A 25,183-nucleotide genomic window follows, 5' to 3' on the forward strand; every position below is an offset into this window, starting at 1 on the left:
ATTAATGGCATGACGTGATCCTCGCCGTCTGATCTACCTCATGTTCATGCTACGCCTCATGGTGCTGTTTCAGGTCCGCCATTGGGAGACAGCAGCCTAATTGAAGGACTACTCGTCAGACATCATTGCTTGCTGCACCGTCCTAAGCAAACAAACGTCTGTCGACAGACTGGAACAGGGAAATCCTGTGCAGCAATGTGTACTGACTGTGATACATCAGAAGGACCAGATGGTGTCAAACTTAAACCTTAATGCACCTAACATAATAGTGACATCTACTATATGTTCAGTAGTGTGGGCTGAAGGGGTGATTCTGACTTTCTGCCCCTGTCCCCAGCCCTCTAAATGATCTGCCTCATCGTTCTGTTTGATGTTCTGCGCAATGCCTCCGAAATAACATCTGGCTGAATTTTGTGAAGTCTTGGATGAAGACGTGGATGAAGATGTCTGATTAAAAAGTTTAATTAAGGTTTCTAACTATAGCGTATATCATTCTCTCTTAATAGTTAGCTTGGAGTTTATTAACTTTTTTTGAATAAAAGTTCACCTGCCACGTTTTCTTAATTCAGACACGCTTTTGTTACATTGTTGCCCCCTACTGGTGAATCAGGCAGCACAATCTATGGAGTTGCCTTTTTTTTTAATCACACAAATAGATGGTCACACAAATCAATCATACAAATGCTACAAATGCAAAAAAAGCAAAGTCTGAGATGACACATTTAAGTTTTAAATTGAGCCACTTTAATTTTGCACAAGACATCCAATAAAATCCATTGTCGATAGAAAAATAAAATTGGCTGCTTTGGGTCTCAATTTAATGTTGTCTCTTTCCCAGAACATCCCAAAACAGCTAATGCACAGAATTCAGGAACTGATATCAAACAACTATGTTGTTATTTGCAGTAGAGTCCTTCAGCATTAGAGACATTCATTCAGCTTATCGTTTGGTTCACGTTTCAACAGACAAGAGGACAAATGCTCCCTAATCTAAGAGTAGAATATGGACCACATGACTTGCATCACAGTAGTCATGTTCTAGCAAAGGTCCACATGACGTTGAGGTTCGTCACAGGAAGAATCATGCATAGCCATGTGTCTTCAAGGAGAGTGGAAGCTGGTTAAACAAGCCAAATAGAAGAACTACAAAATTAACAATGTGTTTATTGTACACAGCTGTCGTTTAAAATAAGGGTGTGGATGAGCAACATGCTGACAAAGAAATTAAGTCTGACATTAGACAACCCCTTCCCACCCCGGGTAAAAACAAAAACAAAAAACCCTTAAAAATTAGTTTGGATTTCTTTTAAATATATTTCTTCTGAACTCTCACACATAAATTACATTGTTATTGCTAATTAGAAAAAAAAACCCACTTGTTAATTACAACTCAAATACTGGCATAAATCTACATGTGGTGCTCAATGACCAAACCAATAGGACAACGCAAAGAAAATAAAGTAGTCATTAGCAAGTGAAACCGAAACTATGAAAATAAGCTTTTCAGCACTTCAATTAGAATGTATCCCAATGTAGGAAAAAAAAGTACCACACAAACCAATCTGTGTGCTGAACTGAAATCATGAGGCCAAACAAACTACAGAACTAAAATGGATAAAATCTACACGTTCTTGAGAAAATAACAATAGGTCCAAACAAAAATTCGTCAAATTATACCGCTTAAAGCATATTTACAGGTTTCATCACAGATTTGATTAACTTGTAGTTGTCATTCACTCGTCAGCACCATTCGTTTGGGATGTCTGCGTATGATCGCCACTAACCAAATCAGAGGGTTCCTCTGACACAGGATCCTAAGAAGTAAAGAAAACAAAATTTTATGTGAGTTTGAAGAAACCAAATTGGTAAAGAATACAATGTGAAAGAACAGCAACCTGACTTTTAAAACCACGGCACCTTTTTCAGGACCGCCAGCAGGTCTTTGACAGTGGCACTCAGAGTGTTGGCTGTCTTGTGGAGCTGGTTGTGGTAGCTTGTCTTGTGCTCCTCTGTGGCCTCCAGAGTCACTTGAGTCTGGCTCAGGGTGTTCTTCACCTCCTCCAGCTCTATGGACAGCGTCTTGTTGGCCTGCTCCAACTGGGCAACGATTTTGGCATCGTCCTCTGAAATAAGGTAACAACTCAAATTTAGATGAAGGATGACGGTCAATGAGGCCCAGTGATGCCTCCGTCCCCTCCGTAGCACCATGAACATCAAGAACCAGTCAACAAGTAACAACAACTCCTTTAAAAGGTGCTGTATATAATATTCAGCAGCAGCATCTCAGACCAAAACTAACCGCCCCCCCTCCACATACACACACATACACACGTTCTTGGCTATTTGGCCCTTTCCTGACCTTGGCTATTTCGTTGGTTGGAATATGGATTTTTACAGTATTGACTGATTTTATTAAAATTAGTAACATTTTCAGCTTGGTAAGGAGCTGCTACAAGTGCCAAGTGACATACATCCCTGTAACATAATCATTAGCTTGCTAGTTATTCTGGTAACGCTAGCTACCTCACATTCACTAACATGAACACGCGGCTGGACTGGCTTCCAAAACAAAGACAGAAGCTCTTATTACAACACACACACAGGGAGTGAGACTTCATTTTCTGCTCTGGACGCCATTACTCCACTGTCTCTTTACATAGCAAATAGTTGTTTGCTGCTATATTAATGTTCTAAATCTCATATACAGCACATTTAAAGCCACTCTATTAAACTTAATAATCATTTAGAGTCCTTAAGAGTAATTTTCTAAAAATCTTGTACTATATTTATTGAGCAATATTTACTCGAAGGCTCCATTATTGGGGGGGGGGGGAACAAACAAATCTAAACACATGTTGAAATGAACAAAATTTTAATTCACTGATTTCCTATTTGATGCATTGTCCTTTGAATTAAGCTCAAGCATACTTTTATTGATTTTATAGTTCCTCCCCAGTACCTCAAGTCAGTTTAGCATCAACTACAAATTCCTCAAGAGATGCACATGGTGAAAAATATGGCAGAGGGAAATCAGGTTCTTGCAAAGATTCCACATGTAACACCTACAAGGGATAGCTGCCTATATATATTGGTGGCCCGTATACTGTCATGAAGCAAGACGCGAAACACCAACTACTCACTTGTAGCCTTTATGCTTTTGATGCAAATATATGCTGTCCACTCTAACAGACACTTCCTGTTGACAGCCTTATTTGAAAGAGAAAGATAAAGTGTACCCTTAAGTACACTGCCACCCATAAGGCTATGAAACAAAATCTGGCCACTGTACCATATCCCCTGGGTGATTCCACTTTTGTTTTAAAAACGCTTCCTCATGCTACACCTGCAAGGATGTCAATATCATACAGCAAACCATTAGCAAACACAAATCTTCATGTTAGTCTTTAATTCCCACACATTTTAAACAGTCTTCTGTTCTTTGTCTACTCCTATCAACATTTGAGGAAAAAGATCTTTGTTTGCTTACTAATACTGAAAATGCTTATATGTGACCAAATAAAGGACTTTCTACAGACAACCAGACAATGCTGTCTGACTACAATTACTAACTTAACTTCTGCAATGTATTTTGCTATCTTTAATAGCTAGCTGCAGCTTTCAAGACCTACAAATTAGCCATTGGACTTAACTCTTGCTTTCAGTGTGGCTACTGAATACTAACTTCTAACAATGTACCAGTCCACACTGCAGCAGCAATTCCATGAGAAGGGATGCAAAGTGGAGAGACTGGGCAACTTTCTTGCAAAGCTCAAATTGAGTCAGATCACTGCCCTGACGGGCTACCGACACAGAGTGTAGCTTGCAGTTTGAGCAACCCCTAAAAAAAAAAAAAACAACCCTTGACATAGATTTCACAACATGATTTCAGGTTGCACGTACCCATTTTGGCATCCTGCACCATGAGCTTCTGTTCAATCTCTTCTCTTGCTTTCTCACTCTTGTCCAGCTTCTGCATCATACTACCTATGTCCACCATTGCTCCGTTGTAGACTATCAGATTCCCAGTCTCACTGGCTTCAGACTGAGCACGAGCCTTTGAGGCTGAAAGCAACCCTCTGTTACCTATGAGGGAACAGATTTAGACAGTCTCAAAAAGTTGAATCAGTTCATCTGGACAGGAAGTTTAGTAGGAGAAATGTTTCATCACTCATCTAGGGGGCACTGTCAGTCTCAGCTGACTGCAGGTATCCCTAACCTTATAAACAGCACAATTGCACAATGACTGAAGCTGGCAGTTGCATAACAACCGAAACCAGCCATCGGTTTCATATGCAAATTGCCGTGACCATTAATGGCCATGTGTACTAGATCTAGACAGTCAAGAGATCCAGACAGTCAAGAGTAATCATATAGTCAGTTAGTTTGCTCCAATTTATGTAATATTTAGTGAAGAATTAATGGTGCGCTCAATTGTATGTCTATTTACATTTGGATCATTTAGCGTGTCTCCTTATTCTGGGCAACTCAGAATGAGAGGGCAGATATAACTTTGGTGTCAAAAACACTTCAGCAAGACAGTTTATACTAGGACTGAGCAGAAGAACTCAAATTTACTTGACGGTCTAACTATTAGAAAAGGTTTCAACTTCGTTGAGGAAAACCATGTCAACAAATTTTAACCTTTTTTTCAATAACAATATAAAAATTCACCTTTGATTTCAACCTGTACTTGGAAAAAAGGAAATGGACATCACCAAACTGTTTTTAATTGACATAGTTAAAGGTAGAATGAGTAGGATTTGTTGGTTTGTAAACGGCTTGTAAACACAACACTCAAAAGTTGGCCCCTCCTTCCCGGCTCAAAGACACCAGAAGCACACACCTCCTGACTGTAGTTGCCAGATCATATCCCACTGTATAGGTCAACTCCACATTGCTCTTCATTCCTATCCTCTCCAGTGCTCGCCAGCGGGTGAACGCCAACCCCAGATTCACACTCATTTGGAACAAGCTTTGTCTACTTGGTGTTTCACGTCGCTATATTTGTGTCTTTTTGCCGCTGTGTCCGACACTGTCGTAGCTTCTCTTGGGTACATGCTTATGATCTCGATCTGGCACCTGCTTGCTATGTTCATAAGCTACGTTCGAGTTAAAAAAAAGAAAGAAAAAAAAGTTATAAATAAAGCTCAAGAACAATACTTTCCACTTGGGAAGTTTGATTTGAAAGAGAACTTAATTGTAACTACATCTATTCTAATTATCTGTTAACTCCTCCTCCTCATTAATTTGTTTCTATCTGCAGATGTCTCTCGTTTTTCTAAGACTCACTCTGTATTGACAGGCGAATTCACAAAGAATTGATTACGGCCAATGATAGGACCATGAATTGTGCATCACTTGCAACCGCTATCTGCCCTGTCTCAAGGTCCGGTTCACAAAAGATATTGCATTAATGATATTACAGCACAAATATGCCCATAAAGTTTGGGAGCTGAGTGCAATTAGCCCTTGTTTTGCGTCTGATTACAATTATCCATGTGGAAAAGTATAAATGGTGGCTTTGCGCCAAGAACACAGTAGGCAGGTTCAATGTCATCCTTGATGTCATCAGGTGTAGCAAGAATTGTTAGACCTGGCAACCTGTATCTGCGAATGATTTCAGTCTTAGTTAAATCAAAAAGTGATATTCTCCTTTGAAATATCTGCTCACAAGCACGCCTGCCATGATAATGCCTCACCTGGCTACAATCACTGCTGCCATGATCACTGAAAGTCTGGGTGTGACATAAATGCGCTTCAGTTACAACCAACTCTCTGAAGATGCTAATAATTTCCATTGTAACTGTGTGTGGCCATTAGCGCTGGTGTTTGTGAATATGATTTTTTTTTTTTGCAGTGAGGTTCACTTGCACAGAAAGGGGCCAATTTTGCACCAAATGTTGCCTTATTTAAATACGTGCAAATAGCATTGGTACACCGAGGCGCTATTTGCTTGGCAGAGCAGTTAGTGGCACATTTCACCCTTTACAGGTGCTCTGAAAATTCCATGGTTTCTTTTTGTCTTATTTGTGCAGGTTTAGCAGCTGCAAAAGCTGCACAATCCTTGTGTGATTTCACCAGTGTGTGTTTAGTCAGTGATTGTTATTTGGGGTGCTTTAACTGTGCACTCTCCCTCAAGCCTCTCGGCACTTGGCCGACCAATCGAGTAACTTCAGTGATGATGTCCCAACACTGAGTCCTGGGGCACTCCACAGCTAACCTTCAGTAATTGTGATTTGAAGTTTAGTGTTTGTATTATTTGTAAAGCACTTTGAGTGGCTGTTGCAGCTAGAAAAGCATTATATAAAATGCAGCTTGATTGATTGATTGATTGTCGGTCACCTGATCCAGCAGCCCAATGGTGTCAAACATGAACGCTCAGTCAGTCAGCGACATTTGCGTCAGCCGAAAATACAGGCAGAGAACAGGGTCTCTGCGGAAGGATTGAGAGGGACTATTTTTGAGTCTACACACTGATTTTTAGGAAAATCCAACTCAGTCTACCTGTAACCAGTTTTTTTAACTTTTGTTGACAAGTACTATGATGGAGAATATCCATCAATGACATGATAACCAAATCAAAATTTACCTCTGTAAACAAAAACAATGATGTAATGTTATGGAAAAAGGCGACTGTCAAAAATTCTGTCAGATTTCCTCAACAAAATGAACACTGGTTGGAACTCGCTGTCACCCAGTTCAGTTTACCATTACAGGACATTGCGAATAGACAAAAAGTTGAGAACATTATCTAGGGTGGGCTCACCTAGTAGGTTTTCCAGCTGGGAATCACTGTAGGCAGCAACAGCCTCATCTTTTCCCCTGTCGGTCAGTTTACGATAATAACAAGACTCTCTGACCGCTGGTTTATTCAATAGCTTCTTTACCTGGAATCAAGAGAAAAATACCTGATAGGTGAACTGCATTGTGTGACTTTTATAATGCGCTCTAGCAAGACCTGCATGATACTTTGACTATGGACATTCTCTGATGGCACTAAAAAAAAAAGAAAAAAAGAAAAAAAAAGAAAATTAACTGAAAGCTCCCTAACTAAAATGCACCAACCAAGTCTCACCCATACTGACCAAAAAGCACTGAAAAAAACATATGCTGAACAGCAGGTAGCAGAGAATGCATAAGTTAGTGAATGAATTAAGAGTGTGTGTGTGCATGTGTATGTCTTTACCTGAGCCCGAGACAGGTGCAAGCCTAGCGTGTACATGATCTCCTCCAGGTCTCTCTCCAACAAATAACCACAGTGGCTCTGGTCAAAGTAGATGAAGGCCATCAGCAGCTCCCTGTTGTATGTGACCATCTGCTTCTTCTCCTAACCCAAACAACCAGAGTATTTAAACTTTATCCTGAACCAGTATCAGTCAAATGTTCAATCAGGACAATGAAACAAACCTTGTCCTTGGACGACCTCTCTCTGGAAGATTTTCTGTCATTCTTGCGGTCATCTTTTCTGTCTCTGTCATTGGAGTCGTCATCATCCTTATCTGAGAAACACAGATTGAGAAGACAGAGACAGGGGAGAGGGACAAAGGTTAAAGCAGAATCACAGGGTCAGATGTCAAACAATGAAAGTGCATTTAAGGGAAATAAAAAGGTAATTTTTATTATTTTTGTAATTTTTGATTGGAAGCCTCAGATATTGTGGAAATATTATTCATCACTTGTTCAGTGTGGTGCATGGTTTCTCACAACAGATCACATAATTTAGAAAGAAATTCTCGGATACACCTCGTTTAGGAAACAACAGACGTTATATACACCAGTACCATTGTCATCATCAACATCTGCATCTTCAGCCTCCATTGGGTCATATTCTTCAGCGTTTGTTGTGCTGCCGTCATCCTCATTGTCCTCATCATCATGAGACTCCTCCTTGTTCACAGCCTTTTCATCATCCTGATGAAGGACAATGAATATCAACATCAACATACACACAGAGAGGTTTTAACAGCTCAGAAGCAGTAGGTAGGGCAGCAGGTTTACCTTCTTCTTTTCGTCCTCTTCTTTGGTCTTCTTTGAAGCCGGTTCATCGTAGTCGTCATCCTTTTCTCGCTTTATTTCACGCTTGTCGGTTTCCTTCTTAGCTTTCTTCTCCTTCTTCTCATCCTTGGTAGGAAAAGTAGCAAGGGCTTTATATATGCGATAGCCAAAGTCCCGCTGTAGCATCTCATTAAACAGCTCGGCAAACAAGGAAACCTGGGAAGATGGAAAAGCGGCAAAAGTATTGACAAATCTAATCTAGGCGAAAAAAAGACTTCATTAAATGGGATAGCTATTTACCAAACAAACTCTGTGACAGCAATGTCTCACCTCAAAGGAGTGCTCCTTGTTATCCTCCAGCCTGTAGTCTAGCAGCACACTCAGGGACATGACACTGCAGTCAAACTTGCCATTTTTTGCAGCCCAGTTGGGGTGTACGAGGATAGTGGGCTCTTCTGGAAGAACGTAACGTCTTTCTCTCCGCTGGCGTTCAAGCTCCTCCTGCCTCCTTTTATCCTCCTCCTACCAGGGACAGATATGAACATTTGAGATCAACATCATCATAAATCATAGTTTGGGCAACCCCCAGTGCTTTAAAATGGTTCAGTAATACAGACTAACAAACAGCCAACAAGCAATCAAACTCTTTGACATGCTATAGCAATCGAAAAATCATTAAGTGATTTAATTGAAATACCCCTTCACCTCAATAATCATCTTTACGTATGACCATTTAATTATAAGGCAATTACAATTACAAGGAGTTAAAAAAAAGAAGATTGATAGCAAGAGGAGACGGTTAAATTCAAGGCTGGAAACAAAAATGAACCATACAAAGGCAGATCAAGAAAAAACTGCAAAAGCAAACTGAGTAAGTTGACTTTCAAGGATCATTCTGAAAAAAAATTGGACAGCCCAAGTCATGTCATTCCAAAATCTTATGGATAGGGGCTCAATTGCTTTGTTTGCTTTTTCAACGCCTCTTACATTATTCTGTCCTGAACTCATAAAACAGAAACCCACGTTATTGGAGAACTAAACCTTGCTGTACCTCTCGGTCTTCCTCTATACGAAGTGGCTCCTCCTCCTCAGCAGCTTTACTCTCTGGTTTCTCTGGCTCCTTTGCCTCCTCCACCTGCTCCTCCACCTTCAGCTGCTTGGTAAGACGGGCGATAAGCTGCGACTTTAACCCCTTAGAACTCAAAGAACGACAGTCCAGCTCCTTCCGCAGGTCACTCACCTGGAATATGAAGGAAAAGGAGAGAATTACTTTAAAAGAGCCTCAAATCAAAAACAAAATAAAAAGGTCTTCATAGACCTCTTTTTTCTACCTCTGGTGGGCTACTATCTGTCACCTCCAAAAAAAAAAAAGTGAAAAGCTCTAGGTCCAAACTTTTCTCTTACCTGACCCCACAATGGTGGAGTGAACTCCCAGTCTCCACCAGAACTACATACTTGAATCCTTACTTCCAGAAAGGCCTAAAGACATTCCTTTTGAAGGCCTATCTTAATCCTAATATGGTCTCTGGTGGCATTTTGCTATGAATAGGCACTGGATTTTACTATTGTACCTGTACTTGAAACACCATTACTAATAATGTCTACTCTTGAGCCCTGTTCTACTTGCACTGGACAGCATGACTTGCCTGTTTTCTTTACTTGTGGCAATATACATCTACTTTGTACTTTGGAGCAAGCATGGCTCAGGAGGGAGAGTGGGTTGTCTAGTAATCAGAAGGTTGCTGGTTCGATCCCCAGCTCATGCAGAGAGCGTGTTGAAGTGTCCTTGAGCAAGACACCGAACGCCTTAACTGCTCCTGATAAGCAGGTTGGGGCCTTGCTTGGCAGCCTCCACCATCAGCGTATGAATGGGTGATTGTGAGGCATTCATTGTAAAGCACTTTGAGTGGTCGGTAGATTAGAAAAGCGGTATATAAATGCAGTCCATTTACCATTTATTTACCACTTACTTTGATTCTTCTATTACCCACCTCATCATGCTCTAAGGTGCACTTACATTAAATGCACTCTTGACTATGATGTGATTACTGTGCACCAATGTATAATGCCAGCTGTTAACACTCCAATTTGCCAATTGTTGAATCTTGTAAGTCATTCTGAATAAAAGCATCTGCTAAACATAAATCTAACGTCAGTCCATCACAGATAAATGGAGAATTCCTAGAAAAAATACATTGGGATTGTCCCTGCAATTAATGCCTAAATATCAAAATGCAGAATCAAAATACTCTTATTTACCTTTAACAAATTCCAGAGAAATTATGTTTCAATATTACGTAAGTCTACAAAAACTGCCAACACGTAACAGCTTGGAATAAAATTTATATATATATATATATATATATATATATATATATATATATATATATATAGTGTTTTTTTCCGAAACCGTCAATGGTGTTGTAAGTGCTCAACTAATGAGGAGCGGAATATCAACATGCAACTCTCTGGTTGCATGTTGCAACCAGAATATGCAACTGTTTCGTGCATCATGCACTCATCTGATGAGTGCGCGACGCACGAAACAGGCCTGTACTGCTATGCATTAAAACTTTTTTTTCCTGCATCTGTGTTGATATATATATATATATGTATAAAATCCAGTGATTCAAGTTAATTCTTTATGAGACAGTACAAGCCTGTTTCATGCCATAAGCAATCATCAGCTGTCCAGCAATCATCAGCTGGACAGCTGAAAAATACAAATCACATGACTTCTGTGAGAATTCCTCTAATGCAATACCTCTGGAGGAATCAACTCCATGAACCGTACCTTCATTGACTTTGGATCAAGCTTAGCCCAGTGAGTGGGGGTGGTGACTTCCTTTGATTCATCATCATCCTTCTCCTCTTCATCCTTTAAAAGGAAATTATTCAGATAATAGAGAGAGGAGGAAGAGATAGGAGAGCAAACAATCAGCACACTACAACTGGCCTGGTTCAGATTGTGAAAACAAAGTTGATCCGTGCAAGAAGCAAGGTCACATCTGTCTTTCATAGTCTCGTCCTAGTGAGCTCTCGACTGTGTTTAAGTCCATTGCTACTGAAGGGTACACAGGGAAGCTCTCTAGCCCTTATTAATAAACCCACGGAAATGCCCCCCAGCGGCCAATCAATGCAGTTCTGTGGAACACAAAAAAGATAAAAATCAATGACACGTGTGTCCAAAAGGTGTGTGGGTACATCAGGTGAATTGAAGCTGGTCTCCAAACGGAGTGTGAATAGGGTGGCCCTAGTGTGGTTTACAACTGGGGTACTGGGTCTTGCCATTTATGGTTTTATGGACCTATGTCACATAGAAGACATCTGTCCTTCTGTCCAACCAACTGCCCTGGAAGAACCTACATATTTTCCAAATCAAGAGTATATAATCGAAAAACAAGAACAGACAAGAAACAGGACTTAAGGGAGCTTCTCTTGTCGGAGTCAGCCGATATCAAATTGATGTGAAAGATCATATAAAAAGGACACAGTTCTAGAAGGAACACATTATGAAACAGCAATTGAATCTGCAGATTCCAGCCAAATGTTGAGAATCACCACTGGTTACAAACATAGAATGAAATTATACCATTTAAGCCAATTCTTGAGTCCACATGCAAACAACCCAATTCATAAGTTTGGTTACTGGTGAAATGCCAGGATTAATTCAAATGGTTATTACCCAGATTGACACCCAGTTAAGTTAATTTTAATGAGCTGGAAGCCGTTTCATCAGTTGCGATGGTGTCTTTATAATACAACCTAGTCTCACTCCTTCCACTGTATGTGTCTTCTGGATGTGAGGGAAGATGGAGGGTGCAGATGGAGGGATGTAGGAATTGGAACACAGGAGGAGGGGAAAGGTGGAGGAGTAAACAGAAGAAGCCTGGGGAGGGGTTCTTGTGATACAATTATCTGCCTGTGGTTGTGTTGGTGTGCATGAATGGTGGTGTGTACTTTTGTGTTTAATGTGTGTCTGGGGTTTGTTTTGTAATTCCTGTGCCTTCCTGTGAGAAGCGGAAATGAGAAGAGAGGGATTAGCGGTTCAGTGCCTGTTCTCCATCCGCCTCCTTTCGCTCGGCCGACAGCTTCTCAACCAGCTGCTCCCGCAGTCGCCGCGACAGCCCCTCCCACTCTGAGCGGGTAGGAAGACAATGCCAAACATCCGGGAGAAACAAAACCACTGTCTCCACATGTGCGGGGACTGTCCGCCCCTTGTGAGTCTCCTCCGGCCGATGATAGCGAATCTCTGCAAAACGATACCTGTCGCAAAGGAAGAAGGCGCATTGGAAAGAAACATTCTCGTGAGGACATACAAAGAAAAAAAAAGGGGGGCAAGCCTCCCATCCCCACATACAGCTAGTCCCACCCCTCAGGTTGCTGAATGATACCATATGTCATTAGTGACCTTTCCAAAAACACGGCATAAATTTATGAGGACTCGTCTGCAGCTCTCCAGCAGTTGTCACAGGTTAGGGCAGTCATTTTCAAAACAATGATGGACAATGACATAAATACCTCATATCCCCATGCCTACCCTTATTATTCCCCACCTTCAGCTAAATATCAGTCAGTACTGTTAAAGCAAGGATACAATTACATATCCCACTAGAAAGGGGATGTGAGAGAAGAGACAGAATCAACGGGACTCAGTGAAAGCAAGTTAAATATGCAAGATATTTAACAACAGATCATAGAAAAAAAAAGTCAAACAACAGAGAGTAATGGTGGTGTCTTCTGGTCCAGGCTACTGCTCATCCAGCCACAGAGTCAATGCATTCCTTCTTACAACACAACCGCGTGTGTGTGCATGTGTGTGTGTGTGTTTGTTTGTATACTTAGACAGGACAAAAGCACACAAAGGCAACAAAAAAGACATTGCACAAAAAAAATTCAAGTAGCAAATTAAATCTATACAAAATTATAATCATTTAGAAAGAAATATAAAAAAGCCAATGTGTTTAACATGATAAGATACATTGTCAAGGTAATTAAACCATGCAGCATACTGCAAATTCTGGTTGTGGGCTTTTAGTGTCACAGGCATAACTGGTTTCAACAGAAAAGGGAAAAATATAAGTGATGAGGAGAGGACTGGTACTTACCACTGAGTGCATAGACTAAGGTCTATGCCTGTGAGTGCCTTGCAACAGCGTATGGCTGTCTTTATAAGGACTGAGGGGTCGTTCTCTGGGTCTGCGCCATCCAGAGAGGGAGACCAGTGACCACCGATGGCCATGGCCTCATCTTTACCTCTCATCCCCACCAAAAACTGTAGGACAGAATCAAACAGATGGCAGAGCAGTGGGGTTAGACAGAAATGGCCTGTAATGTTATGACCAAGGGATGAGGACAGAGGGAAAAAAATTAGCAGAATAAGAAAAACAGGCATACATTGGTCAAGAGTGAGCTCAAATAATTCTACCAAATTAAACAAAAAATAAATTGGGAGGGCCAGAATGCTAGATATAGGAGAGCCAACATCAGAAGAATTACTTTCAAACACAGCAAAATGTTCAGCAATGGAATAGGAATTTGACATCACTGTTAGCTCATTAATGGATTGCCTCTTCATTCAAAATATTTTGGTGTATTTTTATGGATTGCATTTGTGTAGTGTACCTTAATGAGTCTAGCAGGGTGTTGGAAGGAGTCCCTGACCTCCTGGGGATCCTCTGCTAGAGCACATGACTTATGATAGAGCTCCTCTATGCTGGGGTTGGCAAGCAGCATCACCTAAAATAAGCACAACAGAAATTGGGATTAAGTGGTTACAGCTAACTTTACATGCGTAAGTTTGGATGGGCAATCGAGGCTTTTCAGATACTAAGTGGTGTGGACAACAATTATCGTGTCGTCAAACTATTGTAAAAGAACAACAGCTAAACAGAGTGTTTCACACCATTTCTTGCAGAATATCTTGTTTGTTCCTGGGGACATTCTATCTCCACTTCCAGGTTTTAGAATGGTTCTTTTTGAGTACTCTATAATTTATCATTGACAGCTGTCATGTACACTCACTGGCCACTTTATTAGGTACACCTTGCTAGTACCGGGTTGGACCCCCTTTTGCCTTCAGAACTGCCTTAATCCTTCGTGGCATAGATTCAACAAGGTACTGGAAACATTCCTCAGAGAATTTGGTCCATATTGACATGATAGCATCACGCAGTTGCTGCAGATTTGTCGGCTGCACATCCATGATGCGAATCTCCCGGTCCACCACATCCCAAAGGTGCTCTATTGGATTGAGATCTGGTGACTGTGGAGGCCATTTGAGTACAGTGAACTCATTGTCATGTTCAAGAAACCAGTCTGAGATGATTCGAGCTTTATGACATGGCGCGTTATCCTGCTGGAAGTAGCCATCAGAAGATGGGAACACTGTGGTCATAAAGGGATGGACATGGACAGCAACAATACTCAGGTAGGCTGTGGCGTTGACACGATGCTCAATTGGTACTAAGGGGCCCAAAGTGTGCCAAGAAAATATCCCCCACACCATTACACCACCACCACCAGCCTGAACCGTTGATACAAGGCAGGATGGATCCATGCTTTCATGTTGTTGACGCCAAATTCTGACCCTACCATCCGAATGTCGCAGCAGAAATCGAGACTCATCAGACCAGGCAATGTTTTTCCAATCTTCTATTGTCTAATTTTGGTGAGCCTGTGCGAATTGTAGCCTCAGTTTCCTGTTCTTAGCTGACAGGAGTGGCACCCGGTGTGGTCTTCTGCTGCTGTAGCCCATCTGCCTCAAGGTTCGACGTGTTGTGGGTTCAGAGATGCTCTTCTGCATACCTCGGTTGTAATGAGTGGTTATTTGAGTTACTGTTGCCTTTCTATCAGCTCGAACCAGTCTGGCCATTCTCCTCTGACCTCTGGCATCAACAAGGCATTTTCGCCCACAGAACTGCCGCTCACTGGATATTTTCTCTTTTTCGGCCCATTCTCTGTAAACCCTAGAGATGGTTGTGCGTGAAAATCCCAGTAGATCAGCAGTTTCTGAAATACTCAGACCAGCCCGTCTGGCACCAACAACCATGCCACGTTCAAGGTCACTTAAATCATCTTTCTTCCCCATTCTGATGCTCGGTTTGAACTGCAGCAGATCGTCTTGACCATGTCTACATGCCTAAATGCATTGAGTTGCTGCCATGTGATTGGCTGATTAGAAATTTGCATTAACGAGCAGTTGGACAGGTGTGCCTAATAAAGTGGCCGGTGAGTGTATATGTTGATGTTAGCAACCATACCAGGATATTTATTTTCATAGTATAATGTTTCTTGCTTGTATTAGACTATTTCAGCTAAATAAATGCCAAGGACATGTATGCCACATGCACATGTGCTTGGGAACCTCTCTCACCTTGGCGCTATAGGTGTGGTTGGCATCAGGTGGGTCCAGCACCGCACAGTTCTTGACCAGGGGATCCACCTCCTTGTGTAAGATGTGGAAATTACAGTAGTTACCGAACTGGAAAGGGCGTGACAGTGGGAAAGCATCAACCCAAGTGAAGACAGCATCAAAGAAGTCGCTGGGGATGTAAAGGCTCTGGTACCGCCTCCTCAACTCCATCATGTCACAGTTGGAACTGGAGAGACAACAGAGCTTCAGGTGAATACTTATATGTAATGTCCATTGACAAACTTAAGTATTACTGACTAACAAACCAGACAGTTCCTGGAAGATAATGCTTAACATTGCATGTGTCTAAAATGATCCAATTGAATACCATGACTAGTCTACCCACCCATCTAGGCTGAACTTGGAGAATTGGACAGTGTAGCGGGGAACCACCCTGCGAGGCCGCCTTGGGGAGCGCTCCCGCCTTGGGGAGCGGTCTCTGGAACGTTTGCGAGTGGGTGAGCGCTCTCTTGATCGCCTGCGCTCACGCTCTCTCTCGCGGCTAGAGAATGTCATTCAAAAGCATAGAAAATTAACTACTGGCAGACACTTACAGCAAAAGAAGCCAAATACACCGCTCATATTTTGGTTCACTTTGCAACACATATTTACAGTAATTTATCCACTTTATCTTGTCTCCTTACCTGCGTTCATCTTTAGTCCTGAGGATCAGCTCAGGGCCTCTGTCACTACGATTTGGGAAGCGAGGAGGGGGTTCAATGCGTCGGACCGGCTGAGGCTGAGGCATCATTCTCACCGGGGGCTGGAGCAGACCCCCAGAAAACACGTCTAAATTCATAGGACATAACACAAAATACCTGCTAAGTCCAGCACTCTTCATACTACAAACTCAGACTATGAAATAATTTTCCAAAAAGAAAAAAAAAATTCCCAAAACAGTTGGAGGGAGACTCAGGTTGGCTCCTGACTATTTGGAATGCCTTGTCATCTCATGACAAGAGTACTGTTTACCTTTGGGTGGAGGCTGTGGCAGCAGGGGCTGAGGAGGATTCTGGAGGAGTGGGGCCAGAGAGGCAGCAGAAAGCTGGGCCTGTAGCAGGGGGGGAGGAGGACCTTGGGCTGGAACGCTGAAGGTGGTGGGGGGAGGCAAGGACTGCAGCATGGTAGGGGCTGGCTTCATCATATTAGGAGCCTGAGGTTGACTCTGGAGAACAACAAAAAAGATACAGACAGAGGGCTACAATAAGCAAACCTTTAAAGAAGCAAAATGACAGATGTGAATCAAATGATTCCTGTGTGTGATGTCTCGACAACAAATACGATAATTAGATTGTGGCTCCATGTGTACCTATAACACTGAACCGTACAACATTTCAGTTTTGTAGTACTGGCTGTATGAAACAAACGAGATAAGAAAACTGTTTGAGTAACTGTTTGAGTGAGCAAATAAGAAAAGTAGCCTGATCAGCAGTATCTCAATATGTTGTCCAATCAAAGAATACCCAGTTCCAAACAGCAAGACTGTCTCCGAGACAAACAAAAACATCAACATAGACAGGAGGTGGTTTAACATGCACTATCTCAGCAGGAAAGAACACAGTCATTATCTTAAAACAGAATAACTACAGGAATAACTAAGAAATCTGCCAAAAGTAACTGTCCTGCTTTTAAACCTGTTTTTGAAGGGGGAAAAAAAAACTTTAGACACATTTTTGAGGTGAGAAGTGTTTGGGTGGAAAAAAGGCAGTTTTTTTTTACCAAGATAAAAAAGGTAAGGATTAAAATGTGTGTGTGTGTGGGGGGTACATTTAAAAAGGTGCATTCCCTAAGGTACCATCCTGTCAACCAACTCCATCTCTGTAAATATCATTTGAAAACTATTAAACAGTTTGCTCATAGAAGAGCATTTCTACACATTAGATGTGCATTGTCTCTTGTATCTGTTAAAATCTGATCAACAGGCCATCTTATGGATAGCACCTTTCTAAATCACCTAAATTCACTGCAATGTCCCCTGTAGAGAAATATACCAATTTCCAAATTATTATGAAGCCAAATGTAAAACAAAACCCTCTGAAACAGAAGGAAAAATATCAGGCAACATTAATTTGTGTTTCAGAGTGAAAAGCTAACAAGCTACAATGTAATTATCCATCACTTCAAAGAAAGAAACCTGAAAGTCGCAACCTAGTCATAAACTACTCAAATTTGCCTCTCTCTGTAACACAAACGAATGTTCCCTATAAATAACATTCTAATGTTACAGCTCCAACAAAATACTACATAAAAAGGTGGCTCTATCTGCGTTGGCTACAACAGCAAACCAAAACTGGAATTAACTGAGAACAGATGTGACTATGGTTAGCGGTAACCAAAACAGAGGGGAGGGGGGGCAAAAAGAAAGAAAGAAGGGAAAATGGGGTAGAACCCCAAATGACAGGTGTGAGGGCCAGGGCAAGGGGGTTACATTTTGTCTGTTGTCCACAGTGGAGTGCATGTCTGAGTAGCGCAGCTGCATCCCGGGCTCATTGTAAAAGCTGCCCAGCTGTGGGGAAGCCTGAGGCTGCTGCTGCTGTTAGGAGGGATTGAGAACACAAAAATCAATAAAAAGACACACAGAGGTACTCAGGGATAACATACAGTGTGATAACACACCCATTATCAAAACACATCAGGACTCCAGAGAGCTAAAGTTTAAGTTTTAATGTCTAATTTTACATTGCAAATCTGTCTTATAGGGGATTTTAAAGGTATTACAGTTGGATTTCATCCCCATTGCCTCTAGCTCAGAGATGGCTTTGGACAAGACAACATTAAATCAGCAACTTTTCCACCATGTTTACAGAATGATTTACTATGACTCAGTTGTAAAACTTGCTATAAATTTAAGGAAAAACAGGATGAAGCAACTACTGGAGTCTCCAAAGGTCAATAGACGTGGTGACGGGACAGCAGTTCCTCTCCATTTTTTAAGGCTAGAAAAGTGAAGACAATTATTAAAATGGGACCACTATCCACATGGGATACCACCTCTTATCTTAAATGGTACCCCTTATTTAGTTGCCTGTACGATAATATATTGGTTAAGCCATAAATACAACCATAAGGATGTTTGTTTTCCTTTATTAGTAGTGTTTAGTATTTTAGCACTCAAAGCTGAGGCTGAATGTTGAGAAATTATTGACATTAGGTGACTGTTGTAAATCTACCCAAAGTAATGGCATTTAAAGTAAGAATAAAAAAAGAGCAGGTTATATTTTGTATACCCCTAAAACCCCTCTCTTGTTCTTAGGTAACTCAAAACACTATTTTGGAGCAGTGTTCTCACCGACTGGTTGGCTAACTGAGGTAAGGTCTGGATGCGCTGTGCATTCCACTTGAAGGGCATGTTGGGGTTGTACACGGCTTCCACTAGGACTCTGTCGCCCACCTGAGGAGTCTTCCCCTTCACAGCACTGACAAGACATGAACAAATATTCACACATTAAAACAGAATGCTAAACCACAACCAAGAAAACATAGAGCTACTCCTTGTTTTGTGCCGATCAGTTTTCATGTGAAAGGTGAATGAATGACAGTGTCGGAATTTAAACTCGCCAAATAAATCCAGTTTATGTCCTGTGAAATTACAAAATGCAGGGACATAAGGCTCCAAAATGATAAGAATTATGCCAGGCTACTATATAAAGTTATTAACATCTCAAATTATTACAACCAGCAACAGATTCTGGGAATTAGATTCACCACATCATATGTTTAATACCTTAACTTGATGCAATTTAGAACAAACTAAGCATGTTGATTCTCAAGATGTTGTCATTTTGACTACAGTGTTGTAACTGACATCCTGCACTTATCAGTTATATAAACACAATGAACTTAAGATCCCTCTCTATTAGGTCTGTGAGATATGACGATATAAATCATACGACGATAGAAAAACATCTATCATATTATGCGCTATTGTTTATTTTGTGATCGCAAATCACACTCTTTACGGCAATATTTTTTGTCATTTGGAGTCTATCCATCTTTTGTGTGGATTAATAAATGTCTTACTGACTTTTTTTACTTCAGGCTTTTATTGCACTTACAATAACATAACTAGTGTAGTTGTCGTCAACTCTCCAACTCCCCACAGCTGTCTGTCTCTCCTCCGCTCTGCTGAGCTCTTCGTGTACAGGGGTTGAGCCCCGCCCGCGGTGAAACATAGCAGAGAAGAGCTGACGAGAAACTGATGTAACCATAAATAACAGCAAAACGCAGTAGAGACTATGTTTATTTATGTTATTTACCTAATTTATGTGCACTTATTTTTCAGCTCAGTGAGAGTTTCTACTGCCTTTTGCTGTCATTTATGGTCACACTACTCTCCTCTGCTGTGTGGTTCAGCAAGGGCGGGGCTGCCCCTCCACACACACAAGCAGCGTGTGCACACGCTGGGGGGGCGCACAGACCAGAAACTATTCATTAATTCAATTTACAGAAAATGTGCTATATCGTGATATGAATCATTATCTGGTTATGAAATTACCTATACTGGGATATAAAATTTTGGTCATATCGCACAGCCCTACTCTTAATGTATGATTATTTAAAGACTACAAAACTATTTGTGACACTAGATCAAAAGTTTTTAAGTATGCAATAAGGGTACCTGAAATGTGCTGGGTCATGTTACTCTTTTACACTAACAAAATTTTAATCAATATCTCATCCCAAAGAAGCAATGTTTTTTTAGAAAAGGATGGTTGGATGGAATCCATCCTTTTCTAAAAACATCAAATACAATAAGCACAGAGATTGAAGGTAATAAATGTTTGTCTTCCTTCTTTCACCTCAACTGAAAAAAGACATCCTCGTCCACAAAGCCAAATGTGTCATGCAGTTTGTTGACAACGCCTGTGAATACTCGCTGCTTCTGAGGCTGCGTCTGCTGCTGGTGGCTGGAGCGTGGTGTCGGGTAGGACACGGTGATCTGGGCAGTCTGCTGAGGGTTGGACAGGCTCAGACTGGTAGGCAAGGCGACAGGGGGCTGAGTAGAGAGGAGAGGGAAGGAACTGACTATTAATGACACAATGATCCACCAGTTAGTACTTAAACCGTCTCTACTTCCTCTTACACACCCTAATAAGAGTAACAGAGCAGCTTTGATGCAAAATACAACAGATCATGCACCATTAGTAAACAGGGAAAGCTAAAAGAAGAGGAAATGGTGAAAATGTGTGGTGGACAATGTAAAACTGACTCAGACTACAGGGTATATGTATTTTTTTATTCCAGTCCTCAAACCCCAATCCAATCTTCTTAAGTGCCTTCATCGGATTAAATTTAGTGGAAGACAACAACTTCAATTTTGTAAAGGAACCATTAACAGCCCAACTTGCATCTGTTCAAAGGCAGGTTAGCTACTGCAATCTTAGTTCATTTACCATGCTTATAAGATAGAGGTTATGATAGTGGCGGTCATCTGAAGTGTATTATTGGGAATGGCAGTAAATATAAGGTGGGACTTAAAAACTTTGAAAGCAGTCATTTGTTTTCAATAACTTGAAAACATTTAGTGATCAACTGATGTGAAGACCAGTGTCTTAACATCATTGTGTTACCGATGCATCATCATCTGGTGTGAAATCAACCTCTCCACACCAACAAACAGAAAATAAGACATTAATTAATGCCTTTGCTTACCTGTGAGATCAATGCCTGCTGAGGCTGCGGAAGCTGAGGGGAGAGAATAACGAGAGCTTAATTAAGCTAATCGTTTGATTCTTGGGTTGAGATTTTTGTAAATGCCCATATCACGTCTCACACTTAGGGATTGCAGTGAATAGAGACATCAAAGAAGTCTGTGCATTTATGATGGAGCTCATAAAAGTTTGCTTTATATGCCCACTATCATTTATGCAGTCAAATGACCATTAAAACACATTGGCTTGGTTTTCTCCACAGAACTGTGGTGAGGGAACCCAGCATTCATCTACAATTTGAAAAAGTGGAGGGGAATTTTACTCTAAGTAAAACACATATGACTCAAGAAGCAGGACATTTTAAAATAGAGTAAGATGAGCAGACCCATTCACAGCACTCCATGAAATTGAGAGGATCTGGAAACATGCCAGGTATTTCAGATATTTTGCTAGCACAACACAATTCTTAAGGAGCTATGGCACAGACTAAAGCTTCAGGACCCAAATAATCATGCAGGTATTTCAGATGTTTCCCAAAATTAGAGCAACACCAATTTTAGGAATAAAGCATTTTGTGCCCATGTACATTGTTTTGTAATTTTTCAGTGGTTTAATAAACAGAAATTCATGTAACTGGTGATTTTTTCCAAAGGGGAAATAATGTCAAATATTGCAAGACATTTATCTGACATCTTATCAAGTTAAGCTACCATACTTAAATAGAAATTTGACACAAAATCTACTTTTTGAAAATAAACTATTTACTCTCTCCTTTTGATTTACTCTCTCCTGTTGAAAAGTACTTTTTTCCATTAATATCTAATGGCATCAGTTACTGAATCTAGACAAATAATTGCTCTGCAGAAAGGCATATCATTTTCAATTGGCGCTACACAATTTCAAGCAAGCAAATTATATATTACAGATGACAAGCTTAAAAAACTATAATTAAATGACTTTACATAATTTCTGTTAAAGGGAGAAATTTTGTAGCACTTTCAAAAATTACCTGTCTAAATATTTTTTTATGTGTTAATGTAAAAGCTGCTAGTGCATGCACTCAACAGAACTATGGGCAAAAAATTTGCTGTGCTCAATATGTATCTACATTTTTGAAAAAATTATCTTGACCTGAGTGAAATTTAATCACAAAATTCTCACCATTCTTTGAATTTAGGTTTTATGGGTCCATTCGTAAAAGCCAATTGATCCATATTTGACCAGAAATTGAGAATTCATCAACTATAAAATATATCAACTACCAACTTAACATAAATCTAAACAAGAGCCTATTTCTGTCATGTTTTGATATAACATTCAGATTGCAAGAGAACTCTTGCTTTACTATGCATGCACTCTACCTTGATAGAGTTAAATCAATTTTTTCTACTGAGTATTTAAGGGGTGTAACGGTACACAATAACTGTTCAATAGATACCTCAGTTTTGAAGTCATGGTCCAGTATGTTTTCAGTATAGCGGGGGGGGGGGGGCAAACCATAAAATTGCTTCTTTTTTTATTTAACAGTGGTTTGTTTACTGAATAAACTATGGCTCTGTCTTTCTTAAACAAATAAAAAAACAGTGTCAATGTTGCAACCTACTAATTTTAAGGTAAATCAAAATAAATATTCTCACAAATATAATAAAATGAACATACATTAAGGTGCAGCATTTAGAAAGTTAACTGTACTTGAATTGTATTGTACTTGTATTCAAATTAGCAGCTTTCAACTTCACATTAGGGCTGTGCAACAAATTCTCTCAAATAAATAAAAAATATAACAAAATAAATATCCATTAAGGTGCAGCATTTAGAAAATTAACTGTACTTGAGCTGTACTGTAATTGTACTCACATTAGCAGCTTTCAGCTTCACATTAGGACTACACAGTCCCAGCTTGTACTGATTTTCATTGTATTTTCATGCCCCCCCCCCCCCCCCGAAAAATTAACTTGCCTATGTTGTATGCAGAAAGGGTAGATCAGCAGGCACTAACAGTTTATCATAACTACAAGGCTGCACTGTGCTAAATTACCTGCAATCTCTCTGTGGCGTGCGCGTGCATGCTTAGTGGGTTGCTGAACATACAACATCCGGCCCTTCGCGAATGTTGCTAGGGGGGAAACTCAGAGTTTTAAATTAAATTCCACACACACAAAAGTTCCGCACGTGCAGTGGTTAAAACAATGCTGCATTCATTTGGTACACGTGTGCTGAACTGAAAGACCCATACTGAATATTTTCGGTACGAATACATGTACCGTTACACCCCTACTGAGTATGAAATCTATTAGAATTACTTCCTTCCTGTTATAAGTATTAGAGATTTGTTTTTAATCTATCCACCATAAATAAGGTCCTTAACCTACAAAAACATGTAGCAGTATTGTACCTAGGCATATCTAGTGGAAATATGTCAGGAAGGACAACATGAGCAGTGTGCACTTTGCCAGTGTTGAAAATGGTGCATATTATTGCAACAGAGAAAAGGTAATTTGTTTCACCTGGTGAGGTACATTGTATAGTTGCTGTTGAGGAGGCTGCTGTGGAGGTTGTTGCTGTTGCTGTTGCTGATACTGCTGGAGGGCTGTGTTGATCTGAGACTGAGTATAAAACACAAGAGATTGTAATTTGGTCAGTTTTAGATGTGACTCAGTGGGAGTGTAGATCTTCAACTGTATTTGGGAGCAAATCAGTCACTGACCTGCTGAAGCGCTGCAGCGGCTGCTGCTGCAGCTTGGTGCTGCAAGGCTGCAGTCTGCTGAGACAGCTGGTAGTTGGCAGCAGACTGGTTGCTGAGAGAGGCTGCAGCCAAGGCAGACTGTTGGGAATACATGGAGGGAGATGCACCCAGGAGAGATGGCTGCTGTACTCCAAGAGCTGTAGAGAGGAGGAACAAGGCACAGGAGGGAGGGAGAGGTGGGAAGCTCATCCCAATGAACTACCATTTCAAAAGTTTCACATTAAAGAGTATAAATAGGGGTCCATAGGAAAAGGACTGCACAGGCAAATATTAATTACACAGTAATCAATGTGCACACAGTGGTTTGTACCTTGCCTAATTCTGATGATTAAAAAAAAGAGAATCTTCTGACCGTATTGCCTTATGAATTTGATTGGACTAAGACATTTTATATATCTTTAAAAATTTGATAGTATGCACGTGTCCAGGACCACGTAGTCACATTTTATTTTTTAACATCATTTGAGATAAACGAATTGTCACAGTCCTTGTGATGTACGATACTTACAGTGAAGACTGCTGAGATCAAGAGACTGCCCTGAGTGGCCTGGCTGGGATACCGCTGTAGCAGCGAACTGTGTTGCCCACGGCGGGTTCTTCTGTCCCCCGAACTGGGCCATGACTCACCCAGGCTAAGTGAGAGGAGTCTCCGCACAGCAGCAGATCGAGGTCTGTCCTTTAGACGAAACAACATCAAGCAGTCCGTTAAAAACTGCTGACAAGGCAACCTCGACTAGCTAAATGGCAGTGCAACATGCTAACTTCACTTCAGTTAACACTGACAAGTCTGCACCAGTAGGCTAATGTCACTAGCATGGATGTCGCTGGCTAGCAAGATAACGGTCGTCCTTTCCATAGACCACACGGTTAATCCTTGGCTAACAAAAGCCAGCTAACCTAGTACCCAGGTATTATCACGTTGACATGGGTAGCTTTAACATTTCGATAAATATATGATATCCTTTACCTCTTGGCAACGCATAATTACCTGACAAGCAAGGTATTGTGTTCCTTTTATCAGACATTACCCGCGGCGGAAAATTAGTAAAAAGCTAACGAGTGGTTTTTGCCAGATGGACGCGCGTTAGCATATAGCTCAATTAGCACGATGATCGCTCGTGCTGGGTTTTGTTATAAACAACGAGGCCCTGGCTAACGTTCACTAGCCAGCTAATCGCCAGTTGATTCTCTACAGCGAATGTTTTGACAGCATAAGAGAAACACTCCAATTCACACTACAAGTTACGCAATTTAATATATGAAATCTACGTAAGTATTTAAGAAAAAAATGTTTAATAAAATTAATGTCCTCGCTCCTTACCACACTGTAAAATTGACTTGACTGTCCTACGGACCGGCGGATTTCTACATCTACTG

General features: G+C 40.8%; 1 protein-coding gene across 3 annotated transcripts; it reads right to left on the minus strand.

Moving 5' to 3' along the window:
- Window positions 1–721: 721 nt before the first annotated feature.
- ccar1 (cell division cycle and apoptosis regulator 1) lies at window positions 722–25,170 on the minus strand. 3 transcript variants are annotated; one of them, XM_056291692.1, is made up of 26 exons: window positions 25,128–25,170; window positions 24,315–24,482; window positions 23,768–23,943; window positions 23,568–23,666; window positions 21,062–21,094; window positions 20,209–20,405; window positions 18,699–18,825; window positions 17,838–17,939; window positions 16,382–16,574; window positions 16,054–16,198; window positions 15,756–15,911; window positions 15,371–15,596; window positions 13,621–13,734; window positions 13,104–13,270; window positions 12,051–12,261; window positions 10,790–10,873; window positions 9,047–9,235; window positions 8,326–8,517; window positions 7,999–8,211; window positions 7,782–7,911; window positions 7,408–7,499; window positions 7,187–7,327; window positions 6,767–6,887; window positions 3,901–4,083; window positions 1,918–2,123; window positions 722–1,814 (listed from the first exon to the last, which is right to left on the minus strand). In XM_056291692.1, the coding sequence occupies exons 2-26, from the start codon at window positions 24,424–24,426 to the stop codon at window positions 1,734–1,736; spliced, it is 3,690 nt and encodes a 1,229-aa protein (XP_056147667.1). In that variant the 5' UTR covers window positions 24,427–24,482; window positions 25,128–25,170; the 3' UTR covers window positions 722–1,733. The 3 variants fall into 3 exon arrangements, with proteins under 3 accessions (XP_056147667.1, XP_056147666.1, XP_056147668.1); XM_056291691.1 differs by having other exon boundaries at window positions 17,838–17,942; XM_056291693.1 differs by lacking the exons at window positions 23,568–23,666; window positions 23,768–23,943; window positions 24,315–24,482; window positions 25,128–25,170 and adding an exon at window positions 23,099–23,148 and having other exon boundaries at window positions 17,838–17,942.
- Between the last annotated feature and the right edge of the window lie 13 nt (window positions 25,171–25,183).

This window comes from Lampris incognitus, chromosome 13 (genome assembly GCF_029633865.1).
Source record: "Lampris incognitus isolate fLamInc1 chromosome 13, fLamInc1.hap2, whole genome shotgun sequence".
Lineage (NCBI taxonomy): Eukaryota > Metazoa > Chordata > Actinopteri > Lampriformes > Lampridae > Lampris > Lampris incognitus.

Coding starts and splice junctions, on each gene's coding strand:
- ccar1 (XM_056291691.1), bottom strand. CDS start 24,426: ATGGCCCAGTTCGGGGGACAGAAGAACCCGCCGTGGGCAACACAGTTC. Junction 12,262..13,103: donor CTTAGTCTATGCACTCAGTG/GTAAGTACCAGT, acceptor CCTTTGCGACAG/GTATCGTTTTGCAGAGATTC. Junction 7,912..7,998: donor AAGAGGACGAAAAGAAGAAG/GTAAACCTGCTG, acceptor GTCCTTCATCAG/GATGATGAAAAGGCTGTGAA.